At 35.3% G+C, this 27,463-nt stretch overlaps 1 protein-coding gene across 6 annotated transcripts in view; it reads left to right on the plus strand.

Annotated features, from left to right (window-relative positions):
* Positions 1 to 27,463, plus strand: part of MEMO1 (mediator of cell motility 1) — a 128,432-nt gene that overhangs the window by 51,039 nt on the left and 49,930 nt on the right. For 5 of the 6 annotated variants that reach the window (XR_005058789.2, XM_017662624.3, XM_037009394.2 and 2 more), the window contains exons 2-3: positions 4,857 to 4,938; positions 21,757 to 21,825. Coding sequence is in view for 5 of the 6 variants with exons in the window: in XM_017662624.3 (XP_017518113.1) it covers positions 4,857 to 4,938; positions 21,757 to 21,825 (151 nt within the window). In the remaining variant the exon portion in view is untranslated. Of the gene's footprint in view, positions 1 to 2,592; positions 2,685 to 4,856; positions 4,939 to 21,756; positions 21,826 to 27,463 lie in introns of all 6 variants that reach the window. The other variant, XM_073214649.1, reaches the window with a different exon arrangement.

The following is a 27,463-nucleotide window of genomic DNA, read 5'->3' on the forward strand; positions in this document are numbered from 1 at the left end:
TATAAATATATGTTCAATTAATAAATGGAGGCAATGTTATTTGTGACAGTAAATCATTATTGGTCATAGTTAACCTTATGATGTGATAGTTTATTCAATAGCTCTAGTAAATAAGGCTGCACAGTTCATATACATTTAGTAAAGATAAATGATAGGTCTAGAATGTGATACAGTGGTCCTCAGATTTTTCAAAGTGTATTCTCCCTCCTTTTCTTTTAGGAACCTACATCATACCAGAAAGTACAAAATTTCCTATATGACAGTAGTTCTTTATTAGATGATGATTGGGAAAATATAAATTTAAAAAAGGGAAGGGAAATTTCATTAACACTTTTAAATGAGTGCATATTTCTTACCCATATTGATCTTATATTTTTCTCTGGGTAAACCTTGGTGAGTATATAGGTTTGTGGAACCAGGAGCGTTCCACAACGCTCCTGTTTGCTGGCTGTGGAATCAGCAAACATTGCTGTCACCTGGGGAGTCCACTCGAGAAGCAGGATCCCAGGCCTTACTCCAGACTATACTATAGAATCAGAATTAGCCTTTTAATAAGATCCTCGGGTGTTCATTGTAACATTGTTTTGAACGAAGTTTACGGAACACATGACTTGTGTTCTGAATGAGGAGGCCATTGGTATTTTTTGTTGCAAAGAGGAATAGGAGGAATAGGCAAACAGGAAAGTGTAGAAAACCAATTTGGCTTACTTAATTACCACATCTTAGAATGGTTTTATTAATAAGTTGCATAGAAATTTCTGAAAATCGGGGCTGTATATATGTGTGTTTCATATCTCTCTGGTTTTGTCACCAGGTGAAATCTTGTTTGATTTAAGGATTGAAACAGAAGTTACTGAATTGACCTGTAGAACATTCTTTATCATCTGTTTCTTAGGGAAATACCTTAGCAATGATCCTTTGAGAATCAGGTTTGACTATTTTACCAAAGAAGTAAATGCCTGTTTATCCCTCTCAGGGTAAGAGCGCACAGCCATTAAGTAGTTTTGCTAGGATTTAATAATGCTTTAGATTTTTCCATTCGTCATTGTGCCTTTATCCAGTGGTATTTGAAATACAAAGGATGTATTCTTTATCAACTTCTTGTATTAAGGATACCATATTGCCAAGTATAAATTAGCCTCTGTAGAAGAACACAAATTCATTTTTTACTTGACAGTTTATAGATGAGTAATTAAGCAACCACATGTAATAAGTGGATACACTCAATCTTACTCAAAAATAAATAAGAAACTTAAAGTTTGGTTTTACCTTAGGATCTGTCTGAAGAAATTGGTCTTTTTGTAGAAGCTCTGATAAGAAAGCTTGGTTTAGTACTTAAACTTAGTGAAGTTCTTGGCAGTGGGGTGGCTGAATTGGAAGATATTATTTTCTTTGCTTTTATCTGTTAGTTTTTGTTCTGTAAACTTCCTGTAATGTTGAAATATTTAGAACAATACTTATTTTAATATGAAATTTATTAAGCACTAAAAAAATTTACTTTGGAAATAGGAACTGTTTTTCATTGAGTTAATGAGATTATGTGATATAAGTTTTTTGGGAAATTTTGCTTAAATGTAAGTTTTTAAAATAAACTACATCATTTGATTGCTGAGTCAGACCTTTTGTACTTTAGTAATTTACAGATGGACTGTTCATTATAAACTTGTTTATATGTATAGTCCTAAATATAAACAGGGGAATTTCTAAATCAGTAGATACTTAATCTCAATGGCTATTAGGGAATACAAATTAGAAGAAATAAAGGGATACCATTTCATACCTAATAAATGGCAAAAAACTAATTTAATTCAGACAGTACCAAATTTTGGCAAGGATGAAGGGAAATGGGAATTTTAATCATTGCTGATTTTGGAGAACTATAATTTAAACCAAAACCTCATCCATCTCAGAAAGCCTCACTTCAATAGTAAGAGAGTACAATTTTATTTTTGAGTAAGTATTAAGCCAAAATGCGATGCACATCTGTAACTGTGGGGAAAGAAAATCCCCGGGCAAAATACCTCTGAAACTGAAATCAGTCAAAGAGAGAAATAAAGTTTAAAAGCCGTTTATTGCTTACAAACTGCAGTACGGAGCCGTCTGTTTCCTGCTCCTGCAGAAGCAAGCAAGAGCTCCCCCTAACCTCTCAGGTTCAGATAAGCCCTCTGTTGCCCTGGTAATTGCCCACTGATATGGAGACGAACTCCCGCTTTTCACTCCTGAGGAATGTCTGTTGATATGCAGATGTACCAAAGCCAGGCAAAATATTCTGAAAATATTACAATTTTACCCACAACATCATAGGCAATCTACTAAGAGATTGCAAAGACCTAAAAGAACTCACCCTTTTTTACAGCCAAGCATATAACAACCCATTACATACGTGTTCTCAAGATAAACTGTAAGTTGTTCTCAAGAGGACTTGTTAACAATATTTGCCACACACAGTTCATCCTAAATTCACTTGGTAATTGGGGTAATTGTATGTATTAGCTAATTGGCTCAAAAAACCCTTGTATCTTTATGACCAGAGTTAATTTTGCTACTTGGAGCTAGATGGCCAGCTAAAGTTAGGCTCCTATCTTCCAACAGAAACTGGCAGAAAGGAGCCCTGTCTCCCTTGATGATCCCATTTCAAGGAGATGCCTACCAGGTCCTTGACAAAGACAGCCCTGGCTTGCTGGGTAAAGGCTTATTTAGCTTCTAAAAGATTTTTCATAGATTTCAGAGGGAAAGAGAAAGAATTTACAAGTTTTCTAGAGACAATGCTGTAAGAAAAGTGTGTGTGTGGGGTGTCTCTTGCCTTATTTTTAACAGAGAATCAAACCTCTTATTTTTATTTGCCCCCACACTGATGGGTAAATTGATCTGTCAGCTAAGTGGGCAGTTTAGCAGGGTTCTAGTATAGTTGAAGATGTGCGTACCCTATGATCCAGTACTTTTATTTTTAGATCAATCCCAGAGAAACTTAACACACGTTTATAAGAGACTTGTAGCCTTTTATATTAACAGCGAAACAATGAAAACAACCAAAATGTCTGTGAATAAGAGAATGAATTGACAAATTTTGTCATATAGTACAATACTATATACAGCATTGGAAGTGAATGAACTAGGGCTATATGTATATCAACACATATAATTGTTAAACATAATGTTGAGTGACTAAAACAAGTTGCAGAATAATATATATAGTATATTTTTATAACATTAAAAATGCAGAATATCACATATCATTTATGGATACATATATTAGTGAAAGTATTTACAAAAAAAGTACCAAAATCAGAAAGTGTTTACCTCTAAGGAGGGAGGTATATAATGGAATCAGCAAGATATTCAATGGTGGCTTTAATATTTTATTTCTAAATGGAGGAAAATCTTAAGTGTAAATAAGAGAATGTTAAGATTTATTTGGATAGTGGTGCATGGGTGTTATATCTAGATTCTTTTGTAATATTTAAGTATTTTATGATTAAAAGTTTAAAAAGAGAGCTGGAGAAAAAGGGGGCCAGAAAAATGGGGTGGTAGTTGAGGGGAAATCAGTTAGCTAGTATAATTTATTTGCATGCTGATGATCTAGTAAAAAGGGACAAGTTAGTGCAGGAGACAGAGACAGTTGTAGGAGCAGGGTCCTTGAGTAAGAAAATCACAGGGGGAGTCAGTTTGTCAGTTATTTCTTTGGCTTTTGACAGGAGCAAGGACAATTTGTTCACACAGGAGGGAAAGCAGAATAAGTGATGGGAAGGAGGAAGTACTTCTCTGAATTTAGGGTGACAATCATTCAAAATTGCCTGGGGCTGAGAGGTTTTCCAGGATGCAGTACTTCCAGTGTTAAAACTGGGAAAATCCAGGTAAACCAGATGGTTGGTCATCCTGCTTCTGATTGTTTTTCCTTGACAAAATGAAAAGCATAATCATCTTCTGAGAGAGAGAAGGAGATGAAGGTTTAAGTTGAAAAGAGAAGCTGTCTAGCATACTGTTCTAAAGATGGGAGAGCACATTTACTAGAATAATGTGGTATGATTTCTGAACTTTGCTAAGTGTCTGTTGAAAGTTATAGGTATAATTTCAAAGTAAGTATGATTATGTTTCTTAGTCTCATTCAGCTGTTCAGGGAGAGGTACTGGTTTAAGTGGACGGTTGGCTTTAACTATGACTTGATTATGATGGAGGAAGAGAGGAGCAAAGAAGTGAGGCCATAGGCACAGGGGTGCTTAGAGTGATGTATCAAGTCTCAGGCTGGATACGAAGGGAAGAAGAGAGGATGAAGGACAGTGGTAAAAGTGACTCCAAATCTGTTGGCGTCGACCGATTTCTAGGAGCGAACTAGAAAGAAAGGAAGTGGAGAGAGTGAGATGCTTGAAATAGAAATTTTTGAGGTGGTGTAGTTACCGGTTATTGATATGATTGTGGGAGTAGGAAGCTGGAGTGGAGGGAAGAAAAAGTCTCTGGATGTGGGAGCGATCATTCTGTGGATGTGATTTCAGTGATTATAGCAGGTTTTGATGCTCTAAAAAATACTTGATTCTTTGCATAAACTAATGGTCTTTTGCTTCTCGTTTTAGTTTTTTAGGCAGTACTTCAAATTGTAGATTGTGTTGTTCTGGAATGAAGACTATTGTAAATAAATAAGTAAATGGATAAAAGCAAATTTTATTTAATAAGTACTTGGTCTGATCATTTGACTTGCTTAGTAGTTGGTTAGGTTCCAAACATTAACATCCAAACTGATGATCCCACTGCCCAGTAAGCTATTTTAGTTCCAAATATGTTCAGTGAGGACTGTGTGTCACATATGGTTATCTATAGTACGTTGCTTTGCTGACTCCAATTTCCCTCTTCTCTTTTTATAGGACCGCAGCTGAACGCACAGCTAGAAGGTTGGCTCTCACAAGTACAGTCTACAAAAAGACCTGCTAGAGCCATTATTGCACCGTAAGTTTTAAGGGTCTTTACCCTTTACCCAGAATCTTTCATATGCTAATTATTAATAAAGGAATGGGTATCTACAGTTTGAACTAAAAGTTAAAAACCAAATGCTATGTTGAGCCAAAGAAATTATATGAAGCAGTTTTTCATAATTCCTGTGGCTTTCACTTTAACTCAGGAGAAAGGAATTGGCAGTGATTTAAAATTTATTTTTGTTAATAAAACTGACTTTTAAAGCAGAGGGTTGTTTACAGTATGTAAACATAGTGATTTCAGATTGGTATAAATGAATAAGTTCTATTTTAAACATTAAATAGATATATTTTGATCTAGACAATTTTTTACTTATAATGAAAAAAATGCATTAACCAGAATACAGTGCAATATGGAGTAGCAACCAGATTTTTGGGGAAGGGGTTGATTTTTTAAATAAAGAAATCTGTGACTATTTTGTCTTTGAATGTTAGAGGGCTTTTTAGAACTATAAGATAGCAAACACACAGTTAATGATATGTTTATATATGATATGAATTCAGCTAACTTTGAATTGGTTTCCAGTTCTAATCTTCAAACACATTGTTTTAAGACATATATTAACACTTTTCTGAGAAGAGTAAATTTTGGAGTTTGTGTCATTTATCTCTCAGTAGCATCTTTTATGTAACTTCTGTTGAGTTATTTTTGGTGTTCTGATAAATAATAGTGAAAATAATAGTGACAAAAGATCTACACACACCTGTGTTTATTGCAGCATTATTTACAGTAGCCAAGATATGGAAGCAACCCTAGTGCCCACTGATAAATGAATGCATAAAGAAGATGTAGTACATATACACAATGGAACATTACTCAGCCATAAAGAAGGAAACCTTGCCATTTGCAATAATGTGCATGCCCTAGAGGGTATCATGCTAAGTGAAATGAGTGAGACAGAGAAAGATAAATACTGTATGATTTCATTTATATGTGGCATCTAAAAAACAAAACAAACAAGTAAAAAGAAATAGACCCATAAGTACTGACAATAGACTATTGGTTACCATAGGGGAGGGAGGTGGGAAGATGGATATAATAGGTGAGTAGGGATGTAAGAGGTACAAACTTCAAATTATAAATTAATCCCTGGAATGGAAGTACAGCATAGAAAATATAACCAGTGATATTGTAATATCTTGGTATGGTAAGGGGGTAACTACACTTAACTATGGTGAATATATAATAATGTGTATAATTATCGAATCACTGTGTTGTAATGAGAAGCCAATATAGTATTGTATATCAACTATATTCCAATTAAAAAGAAATAATGGCAACAACTTAAACAATATGGGAATTAAATGAGTAAATACATATAAAGAACCTGCATTAATGTTTGACACATAATAAGTATTCCATAAATGTTAGGAATTTTATATGCAAACATTTTGTTAAATACTCCATTTGTGTTATCTAACAATCTCATTTAATAGGTACAGGAGGCTGACTGTACCTCTTAAAAGCTGTGTGACATACAAGTTATTTAATTTCTTATGCCTTTGTCTCAGTAGTAAAATTGGAATAATAATAGTACCTCCATACAGTTTTTTTTTCATGATTAAATGAACTAATCTTTATAAAACCTTTTAGCACAATGCCTTACTATTGCTAATTAGTCACTCAGGCTGTGTACCAGGCTAACTGCCTGGTGTTCTTAGTACTGCTTGTTTCATTAAGTTTTTTTCTGAGGTTTTATCTTGTTCTTTCATTTGGAAGATATTCCTTTGTTGCTCATTGTGCTTGACTGTCTTTGTTTTTTCTTTGTATCAGGTGAAGCAGCCACCTCTCCTAATCTTGAAGGAATGGCCTTGGGTGGATGGACCTTATCTTTCAACCTTCCCTAGTACTTGGTTTCTTGAACTCTTCTGATTGTCTGGGTATCCTGATTTATTCTTGATAGGACCCAGTTATTCACGATGTGTCAAGACCTGTCTGTCCCAGAGGGAGGGATTAGTCAGCACCTGGTTTCAGGCTGAGTTACAGCTCAGATAGCAGCTTTTAAAATATGCAGTCCTGTGGCAGTCCTGCCCAGGCAATCTGAAAGTGTCCTCTGGGTAACAGTTACAAAAACTGGGACTTCAGATGATCTCCTTTCTGGGAGGTACCAGTCCAGTGACTTGTAGCGAGGCTGAGGGAGAGTACGAAGATGGTGTCCTCTGGCTTAACATTGCCTGAGAACCTTTATAGCCTCCGGATGTGTGGCAGATACCCAGGGAAAGAGGGCTTCAGGTTGAGGAACAGCAAGTGCAGAGACTCTGGGGCAGTATATCCTTAGTGAATTTGAGGAAAGCAAAGAGCACAGTGTAGCTGGAGTGGCATGTATGTGCAAGGGAAAGAGTAGTGGATGAGGTAGGTAGCAGGAGCTAGATCATGGAGAGACTTTGTAGAGCATCACTAAAACTGGTTTTTATTCCAAGTGAATATGGCAAGTCATGAGAATTTTTGAGCAGGAAAGTGACTTGATGTGATGTAGGTTTGAAAAGGATTATTCTTGCTGTTGTATGGGCATTCTGTTTTATGGGAACAGGTAGTGCAGTTTAGGAGGCTTATTAATAATTATTCTGAAAAGAGAGGTGATGTAGTGACTTTGGCGGCTAGTGGTGGAGGTTGTGAGAAGCAGTGTATTCTGGATATAATTCAAAGGTAGGACCTATAAAATAGGTGAATAGTCAAGAATGACTCTTAAGTGTTTGGCATGGGAAATTGGAAAATGGAGTTGCTTTCATACTGGTAAGAGATGAACAAGGTGGAGGTAGGGAGTAGATTTTGAAAAGCATATGTAGATCTAGGATTTTATTTTGAGCATGTTAATGTTGAAATTCCTATTAGCTGTCCAAGTGAAGATTTCAAATGGACAGCTAGATATGTGAATCTGGAGTACAGGAAAGAAAGGCCAGGCTGTGCTGGTGTATACATCACACTTTAAGTCTAAACAGGCTATTATTGCCTAGAGAATACAATAAAGATGAAGATAAAAGGTTCAAGGACTAAGCCCTTAGGCAAGCCAACTTTAGAGGTCAGGATGAAGGTGAGCATTTCCAAAGAAGGTAATGAAGGCAGACCAGAAAGAAAGGAGGAAAACCAAAAGTGAGTGGTGTCTGGGAGGCAAAAGGATAACAAATAAATCATCTGTGTAACAAAAAAAAAAAAATCATCTGTGTAAAATTCCACTAGTAGGTTTAATAAGATGAGGACTGAGAATTGACAATTGGCTTTTGCTCACTGGTGATCTTGATAAGAGCAACATGAGGATGAAAACGAGATTGCAATGGGTTCGAGAAAGAATCACAGAGGGCAATGATGACAGTGAGTGTGGATAGTTTTTTTCTTTTTTTTGGAGAGATTTTGCTATAAATCAAAGAAGTAGGGCAATGGGAATATGGTGTCAGGGGAGGATTTTTATTTAAGGTGGGAGATGTTATTTATAATGTTGATCCAATGGAGAAAGAAAAACAATATAGGGATTTTTGGAGAAGAGGGGAAGTTTGCATAAGTGAGATCCTTGATTGGATGAGAAACAATGGATTAATAATCATCTCTTTACTATAATTCCTGATACAGGTTCTTTTCTCATTCCCATTACTTTGCTGATATATTTGGCTGTTATGGTATGCTACCTTCCTAGTTAAAACTTGTTCTAAATGTAGGAGCTGAGCTGTATCAACACATAATTAAGTTGAGGTTAGTTCTCATGAAAATGTAGTTTGACTTGTTCTTTCTTGTAGTTAGTTTTAAATTAAAATTGTTGGCAGTGGCCTGGGGAGTGAAATGTTTGACTCTTAAGTTATAAATACATTGATTTGTAAAAGATTCCCAAGTTACTTTAGATTTTAAAATGAATTTTTGAAAATAGTTTTGGCTGTGGTGTTCATGTTTCTGCTATATACTGACTTTGAAATTGTGTTTATGCATGTAGGTCATTTCCATTTTGTTAACATGTGGAAACTTTGAATAGTCAGGTTTATCTTATTATAGTTCCAGAAGTAATTATTTTTCTTTTCAGTGTTACATTTTTTTTTGTTATCATAAATCTACAATTACATGAAGAACATTATGTTTACTAGGCTCCCCTCTTCACCAAGTCCCCCCCACAAACCCCATTACAGTCACTGTCCATCAGCATAGTAAGATGCTATAGAATCACTACTTGTCTTCTCTGTGTTGCACAGCCCTCCCCATGCCCCCCCCACATTATACATACTAATCATAATACCCCCTTTCTTTTTTCCCCGCCCTTATGCCTCCCTACCCTCCCATCCTCTCCAGTCCCTTTCCCTTTGGTAACTGTTAGTCCATTCTTGGGTTCTGTGATTCTGCTGCTGTTTTGTTTCTTCCGTTTTTCTTTGTTCTTATACTCCACATATGACTGAAATCATTTGGTATTTGTCTTTCTCCACCTGGCTTATTTCACTGAGCATAATACCCTCTAGCTCTATCAATGTTGTTGCGAAAGGTAGGATTTGTTTTCTTCTTATGACTGAATAATATTCCATTGTGTATATGTACCACATCTTCTTTATGCACTCATCTACTGATGGACACTTAGGTTGCTTCCATTTCTTGGCTATTGTAAATAGTGCTGCTATAAACATAAGGGTGCATCTGTCTTTTTCAAACTGGGCTGCTGCATTCTTAGGGTAAATTCCTAACAAGTGGAATTCATGGGTCAAATAGTGTTTCTATTTTGAGCTTTTTGAGCAACCTCCATATTGCTTTCCACAGTGGTTGAACTAATTTACATTTCCACCAGCAGTGTAGGAGGGTTGCTCTTTCTCCACAACCTCGCCAACATTTATTGTTGTTTGTCTTTTGGATGGTGGCCATCCTTACTGGTGTGAGGTGATACCTCATTGTGATTTTAATTTGCATTTCTCTGAGACTAACGATGTGGAGCATCTTTCCACGTGTCTGTTGGCCATCTGAATTTCGTCTTTGGAGAACTGTCTGTTCAGCTCCTCTGGCCATTTTTTAATTGGATTATTTGCTTTTTGTTTGTTGAGGTGCCTGAGCTCTTTATATATTTTGGATGTCAACCCTATATCTGATCTGTCATTTATGAATATATTCTCCCATACTGTAGGGTACCTTTTTGTTCTATTGATGGTGTCCTTTGCTGTACAGAGGCTTTTAAGCTTGATATAATCCCACTTGTTCATTTTTGCTTATGTTTCCCTTGCCTGGGGAGATATGTTCATGAAGAAGTCGCTCATGTTTATGTCCAAGAGATTTTTCCCAATGTTTTTTTCTATGAGTTTTATGGTTTCATGACTTACATTCAGGTCTTTGATCCATTTGAATTTGCTTTTGTATATGGGGTTAGACAGTGATTAATTTCATTCTCTTACATATAGCTGTCCAGTTTTGCCAGCACCATCTGTTGAAGAGACTGTCATTTCCCCATTGTATGTCCATGGCTCCTTTATCGTATATTAATTGACCGTATATGTTTGGGTTAATGTCTGGAGTCTCTTATCTGTTCCACTGGTCTGTGGCTCTGTTCTTGTGCCAGTACCAAATTGTCTTGATTACTGTGGCTTTGTAGTAGAGCTTGATGTTGGGGAGTGAGATCCCCCCCACTTTTATTCTTCCTTCTCAGGATTGCTTTGGCTATTCGGGGTCTTTGGTGTTTCCATATGAATTTTTGAACTATTTGTTCCAGTTCATTGAAGAATGTTGTTGGTAATTTGATAGGGATTGCATCAAATCTGTATATTGCTTTGGGCAGGATGGCCATTTTGACGATATTAATTCTTCCTAGCCAAGAGCATGGGATGAGTTTCCATTTGTTAGTGTCCTCTTTAATTTCTCTTAAGAGTCTTATAGTTTTCAGGGTATAGGTCTTTCACTTCTTTGGTTAGGTTTATTCCTAGGTATTTTATTCTTTTTGATGCAATTGTGAATGGAATTGTTTCCTCATTTCTCTTTCTATTGGTTCATTGTTAATGTACAGGAAAGCCACAGATTTCTGTGTGTTAATTTTGTATCCTGCAACTTTGCTGTATTCTGATATCAGTTCTAGTAGTTTTGGAGTGGAGTTTTTAGGATTTTTTATGTACAGTATCATGTCATTTGCAAATAGTGACAGTTTAACTTCTTCTTTACCAATCTGGATTCCTTGTATTTCTTTGTTTTGTCTAATTGCTGCGGCTAGGCCCTCCAGTACTATGTTAAATAACACTGGGGAGAGTGGGCATCCCTGTCTTGTTCCTGATCTCAGAGGAAAAGCTTGCAGCTTTTCGCTGTTCAGTATGATGTTAGCTGTGAGTTTATCATATATGGCCTTTATTATGTTGAGGTACTTGCCCTCTATACCCATTTTACTGAGAGTTTTTAAAATGAATGGATGTTGAATTTTGTAGAATGCTTTTTCAGCATCTATGGAAATGATCATGTGGTTTTTGTCCTTCTTTTTGTTTATATGGTGGATGATGTTGATCGATTTTTGAATGTTGTACCATCCTTGCATCCCTGGGATGAATCCCACTTGGTCATGGTGTATGATCGATCCTTTTGATATATTTTTGAATTCGGTTTGCTAATACTTTATTGAGTATTTTTGCATCTACGTTCATTAGGGATATTGGTCTGTAATTTTCTTTTTTGGTGGGGTCTTTGCCTGGTTTTGGTATTCGAGTGATACTGACTTCATCGAATGAGTTTGGAAGTATTCCCTCCTCCTCTATTTTTTGGAAAACTTTAAGGAGAATGGGTAGTATGTCTTCTCTGTATGTCTGATAAAATTCCATGGTAAATCCTTCTGGCCCAGGGGTTTTGTTCCTTGGTAGTTTTTTGATTACTACTTCTATTTCTTTGCTGGTAATTGGTCTGTTTAGATTTTGTGTTTCTTTCTTGGTCAGTCTTGGATGGTTGTATTTTTCTAGGAAGTTGTCCATTTTTTCTAGGTTTTCCAGCTTGTTAGCATATAGATTTTCATCATATTCTCTAATAATTTTTTGTATTTCTATGGGGTCCATTGTGATTTTTCCTTTCTCATTTCTGATTCTGTTGATGTGTGTAGATTCTCTTTTTCTCTTAATAAGCCTGGCTAGGGGCTTATCTATTTTGTTTATTTTCTCAAAGAACTAGCTCTTCGTTTCATTGATTTTTTTCTATTGTTTTAGTCTTCTCTATTTTATTTATTTCTTCTCTGATGTTTATTATGTCCCTCCTTCTGCTGACTTTGGGCCTCATTTCATCTTCTTTTTCCAGTTTCAATAATTGTGACTTTAGACTATTCATTTGGGATTGTTCTTCCTTCTTTAAATAAGCCTGGATTGCTATATACTTTCCTCTTAGAACTGGCCTTGCTGCGTCCCACAGAAGTTGGGGCTTTATGCTGTCATTGTCATTTGTTGCCATATATTGCTTGATCTCTGTTTTAATTTGGTCATTGATCCATTGATTATTTAGGAGCATGCTGTTAAGGCTCCATGTGTTTGTGGGCCTTTTTGTTTTCTTTGTACAATTTAGTTCTAGTTTTATACCTTTGTGGTTTGAGAAGTTGGTTGGTAGGATTTCAATCTTTTTGAATTTACTGAGGCTGTTTTTGTGGCCTAGTATGTGGTCTATTCTGGAGAATATTCCATGTGCACTTGAGAAGAATGTGTATCCTGTTGCTTTTGGATGTAGAGTTCCATAGATGTCTATTAGGTCCAGCTGTTATAGTGTGTTGTTCGGTGCCTCCGTGTCCTTCCTTATTTTCTGTCCCGTGGATCTATCCTTTGGAGTGAGTGGCATGTTGCAGTCTCCTAAAATGAATGCATTGCATCCTCTTTCCTCCTTTAGTTCTGTTACTATTTGTTTCACATATGCTGGTGCTCCTGTGTTGGGTGCATATATATTTATAATGGTTATATCCTCTTGTTGGACTGAGCCCTTTATCATTATGTAATGTCCTTCTTTATCTCTTGTTACTTACTTTATTTTGAAGTCTATTTTATCTGATACTAGTACTTCAACACCTACTTTTTTCCCCCTGTTGTGTGCATGAAATATCTTTTTCCATCCCTTGACTTTTAGTCTGTGCATGACTTTGGGTTTGAAGAGCATATAGATGGGTCTTGCTTTTTTATCCATTGTATTACTCTGTGTCTTTTGATTGGTGCATTCAGTCCATTTACATTTAGGGTGATTATTGAAAGATACGTACTTATTACCATTGCTGGCTTTAGATTTGTGGTTACCAAAGGGTCAAGGTTAGCTTCTTTAGTATCTTACTGTCTAACTTAACTCCCTTATTGAGTTGTTATAAACACTGTCTGGTGATTCTTTATTTCTCTCTTCTTATTCCTGCTCCTCCATTCTTTATATGTTGGTTGCTTTATTCTGTGCTCTTTTGTGTTTCCTTTAACGCCTTTTGTGGGTAGTTGATTTTACTTTTTGCCTTTAGTTAGTATTTGGTTTGTCTGCTTTCTTTGCTGTGATTTTATTTTCTCTGGTGACATCTATTTAGTCTTATAAGTGCTCCCATCTAGAGCAGTCCCTCTAAAATACCCTGTAGAGGTGGTTTGTGGGAGGCAATTTCCCTCAACTTTTGCTTGTCTGGGAATTGCTTAATCCCTCCTTCATATTTAAATGATAATCGTGCTGGATACAGTGTCCTTGGTTCAAGGCCCTTCTGTTTCATTGCATTAAATATATCATGCCATTCTCTTCTGGCCTATAAGGTTTCTATTGAGAAGTCTGATGATAATCTGATGGGTTTTCCTTTGTAGGTGACCTTTTTTCTCTCTCTGGCTGCCTTTAATACTCTGTCCTTGTCTTTGATCTTTGCCATTTTAATTATTATGTCTGTTGTTGTTGTCCTCTTCGGGTCTTTTGTGTTGGGAGTTCTGTGTGCTTCCGTGGACTGATAGGCTATTTCCTCCCCCAGTTTGGGGAAGTTTTCAGCAATTATTTCTTTGAAGACACTTTCTATCCCTTTTTCTCTCTCTTCTTCTTCTGGTACTTCTGTAATGCGGATATTGTTCCTTTTTGATTGTTCACACAGTACTCTTATATTGTTTCATTTCTGGGGGTCTTTTTATCTCTCTCTGCGTCAGCTTCTCTATGTTCCTGTTCTCTGATTTCTGTTCCATGTCTGGCCTCTTGCACCTCATCTAGTCTACTCTTCAGTCCTTCCAGAGATTGTTTCATTTTTGTAGTCTCCTTCCAGACTTCATCCCTTAGCTCTTGCATATTTCTCTGAAGATCCATCAGCATGGTTATGACCTTTATTTTGAATTCTTTTTCAGGAAGATTGGTTAGGTCTATCTCCTTCTCAGGGGTTGACTCTATGATTTTGGTCTGGATCAACTTCTTTTGCCTTTTCATGGCAATAGAGGTAGTTGTGGGGAGCTGGTGTGTGTGTTGGCTGGGAGAACGTCCCTTCTTGCTAGTTGTCGCCTTCCCCTGCTGGGAGACCAGTGACCCCTAGCGGCTTGTGCTGGCAGGTGCGCACAGATGGGTTGTCTGATTCTTGCCTGGCCGCTGTGGAAGAAGCTCTGCCTGGTTGTCCTGGGTGTGGCTGCTGCCACTATGGTGGAGTCGCACTGGCGGGGGAATGGGCAGGAGGCTGTTTATCACCGTGAGGGGCCTCGGAGCTGCGCTGCTGCCCAGGGGTTTGGGGCACCCGGAGTTCCCCGAGATTCCCAGTTACTGGGCTGATTGTGCCAGGGTGCTTCCATCCATCTGTGAGGCCCCTGTCCCTTTAAGATTTTCAAAGATCACTCACTTTTCTTTTGTCGCAGGGGTGCCAGCTGTGGGAACCCACTCACAGGTCGTACTGTCCTGTTTCCCTAGTATCCAGCACATCATGCACTGTGTGTCTGTGCTCTTGTGCGGATGGCTAGGGCTGGGTATTTAGCAGTCCTGGGCTCCCTTGCCCTCCCCTCTCTGACTCCTCTCCTCCCGCTGGGAGCTGGGTGAGGGGCACTCGAGTCCCGACAGGCTGCAGCTTGTATCTTACCCACTTCATGAGGTGCTGGGTTCTCGCAGGTGTAGATGTAGTCTGGCTCTTGTCCTGTGTTTTCTGGTCTCTCTTTCAGGAATAGTTTTATTTGTTGTATTTTCAAAAATATATATGGTTTTGGGAGGAGATTTCCGCTGATCTACTCATGCCACCATCTTGGCTCCCCAGTGTTACCTTTTTTTTTGAAGTAGATATGCAACAACAAATAATGCTGTTACGGAAGTGCAAAAAGGTCATTGTAAGAGCATGGTTATCTAGTATTTAGAGAAGTTAAAAATTCTAAATTTCTATTTTTATTTCAAATCCAGTTTACGAAATTTATTTCAAGTCTACCAAAAACATACTTTAAATTTTATAAATTCTATCTCTTTGGGACCAGCTTTTCTTAGATGTTGCCTTCATAGGCGTAAATCATATAAGGAGAAACCTTAAAAAAAGAAACTCAGAATCTACATAGCATTTATTTTTTATTTTTATTATTTTTTTATTTTTTATTTTTTTAATTTTATTTATTTATTTATTTTTATTTTTATTAAAAAAAACTTTTTTTGATACATAGCACTTTTTAAAGTGCTTGTATAGATTGCTTGTTTTCATATTGATGTAGATTAAATAGAATGGTTTCATTGTTAGAATAAATATTGACTCATCAACCCAACTATTGATCACTCTAAATGAATTCTAATCTATATTGCATAGGTAAGCACATTTGGGAGATGCAAAATAATTTATTTTGATTAAAAATATCCTTGTGGTTGAATATGGAACTACCTTATTTCTCTTGAGGTGCAGCAGACTGGAGGATGTATATTGAAATGATATATATCCCCAGCAGCACCAGTATATTTATTGAAATGATTTCATGAACTAGGAGTTCCAAAAACCTTCCTACCATGATTGCCAAATATCTTGATACCAAAATTGTTATGATGAAATAATTTTTACTCTAAAGCAGGTACTATGAATATTGAAGCCCCTCTCATACATCTAAAATAGTTTGATTTGTTAGCAGTAACCTCATAGGCATAGTAGGGAGTAAAGGATACTTCAACTTTTCACTGTGATTCTTCTTTATTGTTAGACTTTTCTACTGTGTACATGTGTTATTTTAATATAAAAACTACCTATAAATTTTAAAAGCTAAGAAATGTTTATAAACAATACTAGATTATATATAGTGAAGTGTACCTGTAGAGCTCTACAAGTGTATATCATGAGATAATGAATTTTCATAAATGATACAGTTAATTTAAGTTATTGGAGGTGTGTAACTTGTTTATTTCTAACCCTTTTTTACATTAAGCAGTTGGCTATTCATGGCATTATCCTTGATCTTATATATTTTGCCATTAAAAACATCAAGATGTTCAACACTGTGGTTAGTTTATTCTTATTTGGCTTGAATAACATTGATAACTTTCCTTAGCTCATAGTATTGTTATTTAGTACTTGTGAGATCACATTGTATAAAAATAAAATATTCCGAATAATGACTATGTAATAATCCAGACATTTTTTTGGATCTAATCATCTCATTTTTTATTGAAGCAGGGATCTTGAGAATCACTGAGCGTGCATTTGAAAGAAAAGAATAAAAGGTTAGGTGCAGAAAAAGAAAATAGAAAAAGGCAGTGGCTTACGCTTCTGCAAACTATTTAGGGTCAATTGTCATTAAAGGTTTATCCTATATGTTCAGAGGTATTTTAAATTTTAGTTTCTAGCTTTCTAGATCATAGCTTAAGTAGATCTTTTTATTATTATTATTGCTGCAGGACATCTTGTTTCATCTTGTCCAATCTTTCTATTTTGCATTTTTGCTGCTATTAAGTAGAACTAGGACAGGGGAGCCAGACTTTGTTGAATCCAGGTAAATGTCCTTTTTTTGTTTTCTTATCCTCTTTGATGAAAAGCCTTTCCTAGAATGTGTGGTATATACTTTTGGCATTCACAGTTTATACTATTCACGTATAACCTTGAAGGGCTCAGAATGAACAAGTGAAAGTCCATGTTACGTAGTAATTGGCAATTTTCCTCACCTAGGAATTTAAATTATACCTACTCTGCAAGGCTGCTGTGTAGGAAGTTGTCACTTAACCAGTAAATGATCATAAGACAGTCATCGCCTTGCATCCTTATTTGATTGCAACTCTGTGTGGGGCACAGAAATTCTGGAGAGTTAGGGGCTGGACCTGCTGATGTAAGGAGTTTACTATGTAGCATAAAAGGAGAAACAAACGTACTCTGTTAAAAGAAGGATCAGTATTTAGAGGCATGGTTGTAGCTAATGACAAGTTACAGATATTAAGGGGTAATTTTGCATTTGCCTTCATGAGAAGTTACATTGGGAATCAGAGTGACCTGGAAAAGCTAGCAGGAATGACTTTGCATTAAGGATTTTAAGAACTTTTAGGAAAATGACTAGGATACACATATTATGATGCATATTTAAATATCTACTGAGCTCAAATTTTCATTGTTCTGTTATGCACAAAAGAAAAAAATCCTTTAATGTTCACTTAATAAAGCCTCCTTTATTATGAGTGATCCCTTGATGAAACTGTGTTTCCACATACATGTAGAATCATAGATTATTTTAGCAAGAGAAGGGTTTAGGAACAGGTCAGAGATGAGTGGTGATATTTGTTGATCATTATTCTGGCTTTTTTCATTACCATGTATCTGGGCCAGCATAATGGAAGGTATTAGAAATTCTCTTTGACTATAGTCATTGTCCTTACATGAAGTAGTTTCTCATGATAGGAGTGAAGAGAGATAGTACACTTAATGATTATTTCAAAAGATACTCTGCAGTGTATTCTCTATCCACGTTAATACTCTCCCTTTCTTTTTGCAACTATTTTACCTTTACTTCAAGCAGGCTTTTAAGCTGTCAACCTCAGAAAGGCCTGAAACCATGATAATTGAGTTGTATTATACAACATACTTAATTTATCTCAGTTAATCATGTTTTTGAACTATTACCCTTCTCTGCAGTCTTACAGGATATATGATTCTGTAAGGATTCTTCTAGATTTTAGGGTTATTGCTTTTCATACTCCTTCCTGTCTTCCTTCAAATGTGTAAAGTTCTCCTGCGGTGATTAAGAATGGGTTCTGGAGCTCTTACTATGGGCTTTAAATCCTGGCATGACCTTGAGCAAGTTTCTTAACTTTTCTACTTTAGTTTCTTCATCCAAAAAAATGAGAAAAGTAATAATTCTTATCTCATAGGGTTTGTGTGAGGATTAAATGAGTTAATGCTCTGTATTGCACAGATGAGTGCCTGACACATAATAAGCTCTCAGTAAATGTTAGTTATTCCCATTATCACAATTGTCCACTTCTGAATATACTTACTTAGTCACTAGGCTATGTCAGTTTTTCTTTTTCAACTCTAGAGCATTCATTTCTCATTTCTCACTGATACCATTCTAGATCATGACATTATTACCTCATGCCACAATTTCCAAGAGAGCTTCATTTACCACCTCCTACCTCTGATCTGTCCTTTGTGCTCATGTTGTTCAGTATTAGGCTAATAACAGTTTCATATTGCCACTCCTCTGCTCAAGAGCATACAGGTAACTTGTTTTATCAAGCCCAGACTCTTCAGATTGACTGTGGTTTAGCATTATTCTCTTGTTGCACTCAGGGTAGTCTCATATTTTCTCATCTACATCATATACTTGGACATTTCCTCATGTTCTTTCTTCAACTTTTATGCCCTTCTTTCGTGCCCTTATTACCTTCTACTCTTACTATTTCTGTCCTGTCCATACTTCCAGAATCCAGTATTTTTAAGAAGATTTTCTGTCTTTTCAGACCTGAGCTTGGAAATAGGAATAGGATTGATAAGACCAGGGGAGACTCACAGACTAGAAAGAAAGGTTGATTTTGAGAATAGAATGTGGATGGGGGTAAGGACCTTTAAATTCAAGAATGGAAAATAGGAACTAAAGTCTGAAAAGCAGATCTAAGATGGACCAGTTTACGTATAAGGATTGGGACTTGGAGGGGTGGAATATGAGTGACTACCGAGAGAGCAAAGCTGTGTCAAAATCTAAGATGTCATTCTGGTTTGGGAAAGATCAGGGCAGATACTTATGGATCACATGTTCTTAAGGTCCACATGGCCAGGCAAGATGGCATATTTCTGAATTGACATAGGAATCTGAAGCATTCAGTATTGAGGTCTTGGGTACTGGAATATTGGTGATACAACCAGAAGACATAGAGCCCCTGGTTAGGCTAGAGTATCCAGATCTGTGTAGGATGGCAGCAAAACTGAATGTGCTGAGCAATAGAGCACCTGTATTTCCTTCGGGCTAAGTTTAGAACTGGGTTGCAAGACTTGCTATACTGAGACAACTTGACAGGCTCCCTTGCCAAAGATATAAGGATAAAGTGAGTAACACTAATCTAACCAATAAAGCCTTCAGTGATTTCAGTGTGCTTAAATGTATGTCCCATACATCACTTAACTCCTGATTAGCATACTACTTATCTTGTGTTGCTGTGATTGACATATGTGAATCTTTCTTTCTCAGTTCCTATCGTAAGCTTGTTCGGATGAGAACCATTTTCAAAATAGAGCTTTATTGTGCTATGATTAACACATGGCTGCATATATTTAGAGCGTCCTATTTGATAAGTTTGAAATATGTACCCTCCTGTGAAACTATTACCACAATTAAGATAATGAACATATTCATCATCCTTAAAAGGTTTCTTGTGCCCCTTTGTAATTCTAACCTTCAGTCCTCTGCCATTCCTTCCATACACTGATTTAGTTTCTGTCACTATAGATTAATTTTTATTTCCTAGAGTTATTTAAATGGGAATCATATAGTATGACCTCTTTTTGTCTGGCTTCTCTCAGCATATTTCTTTCTGTAATTTTTTTTACCATTTTTTAGCATAGCTATTTTGAGTGTGCCAAAAGTTCGCTCCTTTCTATTGCTGAAAAGTATTCCATTGTAAGGATAAACCTCAATTAGTTTATTCATTTACCCTTCTGAGGGACATTTGGATGTTTCCAGTTTTTGGCTATTTCAGATAAAAGCTGGGATGAACATTTGTGTACAGTCTTTGTGTGGACATAGTGCTTTTTCATTTTCCTTAGGAGTTGAATGACTGGGTCGTATTGTAGGAATATGTTTAACTTTGTAAGAAATTGTCAACTGTTTTCCAAAGTATTTGAACCGTTTTCCATTTCCACAGGCATAGATTGAGTTTCAATTTAATATAATTACCTTACTTGGTATGGGCACTTTTAAATTGTAACCATTTTAGTGGGTGTTTTGTGGTAGCTTACTGTAGTTTTAATTTGCCTTTCCTTAATGACTAAATGATGTTATTCTTTTGTGTGTTTATTTGCTATCCCTTTGTATTCTGTGATGAAAAATCTGTTGGTATCTTTTCCTATTAAAGAAAATTGTGGTAAAGTACACATAACATAAAATTTCCCTTCTTAACCACCATAATCACTTATTCAGTTCAGTAGAGTTAAGGTAATAACATTGTTATGCAACTTATCTTCAGAACTCTGTCTTACAAAGTTACCTATTTCTTTTTTTTAAAGTATTGGATTTGTTTTGAAATTTCTTGATATATTCTGATATAAATCCTTTATTAGATAATGTTTTTTACAATTTTCTCCCAGTCTGCGTTTTGTCTTTTCAATTTAACTGTGCATCTTGAAATTGGCTGTGGTGGCAATGATTTACTCCACATTAATTGGCAAATTGCTATAAATTGGAACTTTATTTACTGTTTGTTGATTGTCTAACTTAAATTATGGGGAAAATGTTAATAATGCTAAAATTATGTTATGTCTGTAGCCTTTACATTGTGAATATCACAAAAGAATGAGGAAAGAGATATTCTTTCTAGTACCTGAAAACTGTAATCAGTAAAGAAGTCAACATCACATTTGAATGAGTGAAGTTTAGGCATATATCTTAATTGTTCCACTCTTGAAATTGCAGTCATTGACTGACTATGCATATCAGAGCTCAGCAAAATCAGTAAAAGCATTCTGTGATAATCAGTTGGTCATGGGTATTCACCATGTAAATTGCAGTAAAGAGTATTATATATTTTTTCATCATTTTAAAATTGTGTTATACATACCTTTATGTGCATATGCATACATTATTTTTTTTCTGCAGAGCCAGCTGTTAAACATTTACCAGTGTAACACTGACCACACACTAATAAGTAAGCACTGAGGGAGAGGTTTCTAAACTCATGTAACTTGAATGAGTCAAGAAAGAAAAATTAGGTCAGGAAACAAAGTTACTCTATAGGTGGTAAGTGAAGCAATCTGATGCTTAGTTTAGACCAGAGGATAAAAGAGAAAAGTAATAGGGAGAGAACATGAAAGGCATGATGCACAAAAAGCCATGTTAATTCTTTTGCCCCTGAAGACACAGAAATGAGTGGCTAGTTGCAGGGTATTTGTTTTGGTCTGATTTGCTTGCTCTTGATCTTACTGTTATGTGATAATCTGCTAATGTTACTGAAAAGGCATGTTAAAAAACATATATCATTAGTGTTATATTAGCAACTTCAAGTAGGCTTTGAAATATCTTAAGATCTGATTGTCCTTTGGACCAAAAAAATTACAAATACTTTTTAAAATTTTAAATTAGAATACAGAACAATTGTGCGTTCTCTATTATTTTCTGGAGGTTACATCATTAGCTACACTCCTTTATAAGCTATACACTCAATTCTGTTATATTTACTATAGTTACTATATTCTTTCAAGTTTTTTTTCCCCTAGAAAATCTTGATTTTTATTCTGATGATTAAGACTAAAAATATTTTCTTTTATAGCCATGCAGGATACACCTATTGTGGGTCTTGTGCTGCTCATGCTTACAAACAAGTGGATCCGTCTATTACGTAAGTAATATAGTTATAGTTCTGTTTAAGTGGGAGAAGATTGGGAATTACATCATAATCACTTGTCACAGTAGTTTGTTTTGCATACTTATTGTTATCATAAACTTGATTTCATCAGGAATTTGACCTTTTATGTATTTGATTATACCTTTTACAGGTTATGAAATCTTTAATACTATTTTCCATTGTCTGAACATTTAGTTTTTACCTTTCTTTTGATAGGTAAGTGTTTAGTTCTCGAAATGTTAGAAGGTTAAATATTTTGTTTTTTAAAATTTTTCCTTGAAAACCTGGAGATGAACAATTTAAAGGAAAATGCAAAGTTCTTTGTCCTGTTTTAATAACTTTGTAATTTAAAATTATTTCACTTGTTAAGTTGTAGTTAATGAGAGAAAATAATTTCTCACTGACAGGATAAGATAATCGATTTTTTAAAGAATCTGAAGTGAATTAAGTACTATATTAACTCTTTAATCATTCAATGACAGCTCTGAAATTAGTTTTAAAAAAATCTTCCTGGCAAATTGGGACTGATTAAATAGTAAAGTACTCTAGAAAATAAGGTATTTGTAGAACTTTCAAACACTTCTGCTGGGAAATAGCCACCCACATTACTTAATTTGCTGACCAATGTTTTACTTAAATAGTTAATTCATTATATGTGAACCAATATCAGGCTCCAATCTGTATTGCCAGTTGTATACACACTATGTGAATAAGTAAAATGGATCATCTTAATTTGGCCAAATATTTATTATTAGGTTAGATCTGTACCTGTAGAGATGAAGCATAATCATCAAAAGAAGTAACTCACAGCAGAATAAATTCATAACTCATGAATTTAAAAAGAAAGTCTCACCCCCAGTTTACTCCTTTGCCTTTGAATGATTTCTTCAAATTTTTAAAACAGAAAAAAGCTGTTCTTCTTTTGAAAATCATTCTTAATAAATTTTTAATAATAAAATGATGAGTTGGTAAGGTTTTAGTCATGCTTCATTCACAATGCTTTGAGGAGTGTTTTTAACAAATCTCTTGATACATACTTAATATAAAACTTTAATATGTTTTATGAATAAGAGCAAATAGAAATTGTAAAAGTTTTTCAGAAGCTTTCATCATTTGATCTTGGTTCTATAAATGTGCTATAATCAAGATTAGTTTATATAACAGTGTTTTCCAAACCTTTTTCTATTTAACAGAATTTTTATTGATGATGTTATGTGTTGAAAGAGTACCCCTGAATTAAATTTGGCCTAGGAACATATTGTGAGGTACAGAACCTATATTGGTAGAAGTGGAAAGTGTATGTTAAATAAGTTGATGGAAAGTGAGAATAAAAGAAGAAAGAATAAAAAGGGAAACGAGCCAGGGACTAAGAAGATAATGATAAAGGAAATCAGCAGAAAGAGAGGCAAAAGTGCATGATAATATGATCAGTTTATTTTTGTAGTTAGTGTATAATAATTGAATTCTGAATAAATTTGAAGATCTAAGTGTTAAAAATAATGATTGACAATCATAGTTGTAGTCTCCTGTAAGTGGCCATACCTGAGATCTGCAGTGTCTTTAGAGTCCTTTGAGAAAATAAAGAGCATCCTTTTGGATTTTGGGAGCTATGAAGTGTAGAGAAAAATAACAGTCCTAAAGAGAAGGTTAAATTCTATACGACTAGCTTCCATTCTTACCTTCCACACTAATCCATTCTCTACCTATTAACTAGGGTTATCTTTTGTACTGTATTGCACTTTGATGGATCTTTACCTTTGTATGATTTTGTAACATCTTGCATGGAACATTGGAGAATATTTGTTCATTGGGTTATGCAGGTCTTTCAAATGTTGACATTTCATCATACTATATCAAAAAATCCCGTTTGTTAATATCACCACTAATTTCATCAGAAAAATCTTTAATTATTGGGAAGCTATCAATCTCACAGTGGTAAGTTTTACAAAAGTCTAATTTTCACTTAAAAGTTTCAGTTTTATCACTGGCAATGTTTTTGTTGACATGACAGGCTCATTTTGCTTATTTTCTAGAAAATTTCTGCCAAATAGCTAAATTGGAGTAATAATTTGTCTACCATCATTTTTAGTAGTAAAAATTGTTAGTCCATGAGAAAAGAGATTAGTCTAGCTCATGACTCAAAATCACACAAATGCTTTACCTTGAAGCCGTACTTCAGTACGCAGCAAAAATGCTTATGTATTTTTTACCACAAATTGAATCTATTTTGTTGTCATACAGGGTATTTCTGTAAAACTGTACTCCAACTTCAAGAATTAATGAAGTAAGTGAAATTGGCTTTAAAAAAGAAAAAAACTTGGTGTGGGTGAAGGTGAAGAATAATGACATTAATGTTTTGATTCCATTACCTTGATGGTAGTTCTAATTTGGCAGTGGTTTACTTAGCCTCACTTTTGTACTGGAAGTGTGAATGTCAACACCATGAAAAAAATAAATAACTTCCTTGTATTATTATGAAAATAGTTTTGATTTTGTGGACTCCTTGAAAGGGTCCTGAGGGAATCCATAGTTCACACTCTAAGAACTGCTGTGACACAGGGTGATTGGATTTAGGTTGTAAGGATAGAGTGTTGGGGAAGGCATCTCTGAAGGACTGATTTTTAAGCCAGGCAAAAGAAATAATAGTTTGAAAGCTTTGAAGTAGGCAAAGTTGTTTGTGTACACAAAAAGAATTGTGATCAGTGGGAGAAGAGTAATACAAGAAGGGGTTTGGTTAATTTGAGGCGGTAATAAAGATTTTGGATGTGTTCTTCTGACCATGAAAAGCCTTAAGTAGGGAAGTGATATGATCTGATATATTTCAAATGGAGCGCTCTGGCTGTTTAAGGAATTTAAAAACAATACATTTTATTAAGTTCTTTTCCCTATTTGTAGTTGCAAAATCTCTTCTATTACTAAAACTTAATTGAAAGCCTGGAATTCAGGATGTACTTAGCTAGAAACTTGATCTTTCAGAAAACCTGTCAGTGCAGAAAAAGGGAGTAAAAAGGAACCTTCTTTGGAGCCACATGACATTTTATTCTTTTATTTAAAATATCTCCACTTGCTATGAAATATCTTGAAAAAATTACTTGTGTACCATTATTTAGAATAAATAGTTGAATATATATGAGTGCAGACAATAGGGTAACTTATTTATTAGGCACACAGACTACACCAGACTATACTCATTATGGTCAGTAAATCCACAAATGTCAATTCTCTTGCATATTATATGTGAACTACATTTATTTCTAAGAGAATGTATACTAATTGCTTTTTCAAATTAAAGGTTTTACATGTGTGGCAAAAGTTAAGATATGCTAATATTTAAAAGTTACTCCTTTAAAGACAAAGCACCTTGCAGGTAGTTGAAAGGATAAAGTGGCATTGCTCCCAATGCCTGTATTACTTATTTCTCTCCAAAATACTCCTATAGCCTTGGTGTCTATGGATCCAGCAATCAAGGAAAAAAAGATAATGTGTATTTTTTATTTACACTGTTAATTTTCTTTTTGTTAGAATATAACAAAGAGAACCATTTTGAGATTACTGCTGGTTTAATATGATTTTTTTCTCCTTTTTGCAATGACACCTAGCCTTTTTTATATTTGTTTGGGGTGCATCACTTTTAAGGGTTTTGTATTGATGGGACCTAAACTGCTTTTTTCCTGTGATGTCTTTTAACCAAATGTGGAACTTCACTGTCTTGCTAATGGGTAAGTTTCTGCCAAACAGAAAGAATCTATTGGGTATGCAGTTGGTTAATTCACACTGGTAGGAGCTCTTTTCCCCACCAACTCTTAATCTTTTCATTTAAGTTGTGTCTGACAAAAAGGCATGTAAGGTAAATAGGCATTGGAGGAGGCAGTTAAGCTTCCCAAGCCCACACGTCCAGTGTTTATTTCTGGAGTAGTGCTCATCTTTTGGCCACTGTTAGAATCTTACTACACTTACCTATGAAAGGTATCTATGCCTTGAGTTTAAATTGATATTTTAGAAGTCGTTTCTTATTTTAATTATATATCCTAGATTGCCCAGGAATGTTCTGATTTTAAATATTCTATCCCTCTTTCTTTTCATAGAAATGCATTCCTCAATCACAAAACTGCCTTTTTTTCATACTTGATTTTACCTGTCTTTAGGCAAGTCACCTAAAGAGAGTTACCATTATCTATGTCCCACATTAGACTTTAATTTAAAAAATTGTGATGATATTTATGTATGTTAAGAGAGAACATAATTGTACCTCTTTTGTTCATTTAGGAATCTACAGATTTTATCTTTTTTTTTCTGAAATGGTTATTAGGTTGATCATAGAAATGATGTCAAAAAGGGAGTATTAGCAGTGGAGGGAGGGGGAGAAAAAGGCGGTGTTTCTGACTAGAAATGGTCTAGAGATGAAGTCTTGTGTTTGTGTGGTGTTGCTATGAGTGACATCTCGAAGTTTTGGGACTCTAAACTGAGAATTGCTTTTTCCTTATCCACCCCTGCCCCCGCCTTCCCTCTACAAGTAACATATATCAGACCATAGGTTAATTGTCTTAGCTGTAATATAACTTTATCAAAATAAGTATTGCTAGCAGTTTTTGTCCTGCAAGTTTTTGATATGAAAGAACTAGCTCATTTCTCAGTCTTTTGGCTATTAATTGAAGAGTGAATGAATAGTGTTTAATTTTCTAAGGCACAGAAACTATCATATATTCCCTTCTTTGTCATAGTTTTGTTTGTTTTGGGTCTGTAACTTTGTGTGTGTTTGTGTGTGTGTGTGTGTGTGTGTGTGTGTGGTAGGGGAAGTTCTGTTCCTATGAATCTGGATCGTTTTGGAATTTAGATTGTAGGGATGTTTGAGGTAAAATGAGAGGAACTTAATTTTACTCTTGATGTTGGGATAAAGGGATTGTAAAGATTTAAGCTGCAGTTCAGCCCAGTTCTTTTCTTTAGACTACTGCGCAAATAACACATAATCAAATTTCTCTGTGTTTGAGAATGACTGCTACTTGAATGGGAACAGAGAAAGTTTATTAAACAGAATTGTTCTCAACAAGATGCTGTTCTTCTTTGCCATGGAAGAAATGTGGAAGTATCTTTATCAGAAAGCTTCTTTGTAGTGATATTTGTATGGATTTCTAGAATTTGTACAATTACATATTTCTATTAAAATTGTGGTAGGTCTTACAAGGTGAGTTGAATGTGTTAGAATTTTGAGATTTTACTTAATAGCTGAAATGTTCAAAATTCAATTAATATAGCTATTGAAAACTTTCTGTATCCTAGCCATTGTGAATACAGAGATGATTTTAAGCATAGAAGATTTATTTACTATAGATAATCATCAACTGGTATTTCCAGGTATTGGAAGGCTTTCCAACAAAAAACAGAGATAAGGAATTGAACCTAATTAAAATTAGGAACATGTCATTAGTAGGTATATTAGTTTGTTAGTACTGTCACAAAAACTGTCTGAAAAAAGCAGAAATTAATTTTCTCACGGTTCTGGAGGCTGAAAGTCCAAGATCAAAGGCGCTGGCAGGGTTGGTTTCTCCTGCAGCCTCTCTCCTTGGCTTGCAGATGGCTGTCCTCTTGATGCCTCTTCACGTTGCCTCTCTCTGTATGTGTCTTCCTTTTTTTA

This window comes from Manis javanica, chromosome 1 (genome assembly GCF_040802235.1).
Source record: "Manis javanica isolate MJ-LG chromosome 1, MJ_LKY, whole genome shotgun sequence".
Taxonomy (NCBI): Eukaryota; Metazoa; Chordata; class Mammalia; order Pholidota; family Manidae; genus Manis; species Manis javanica.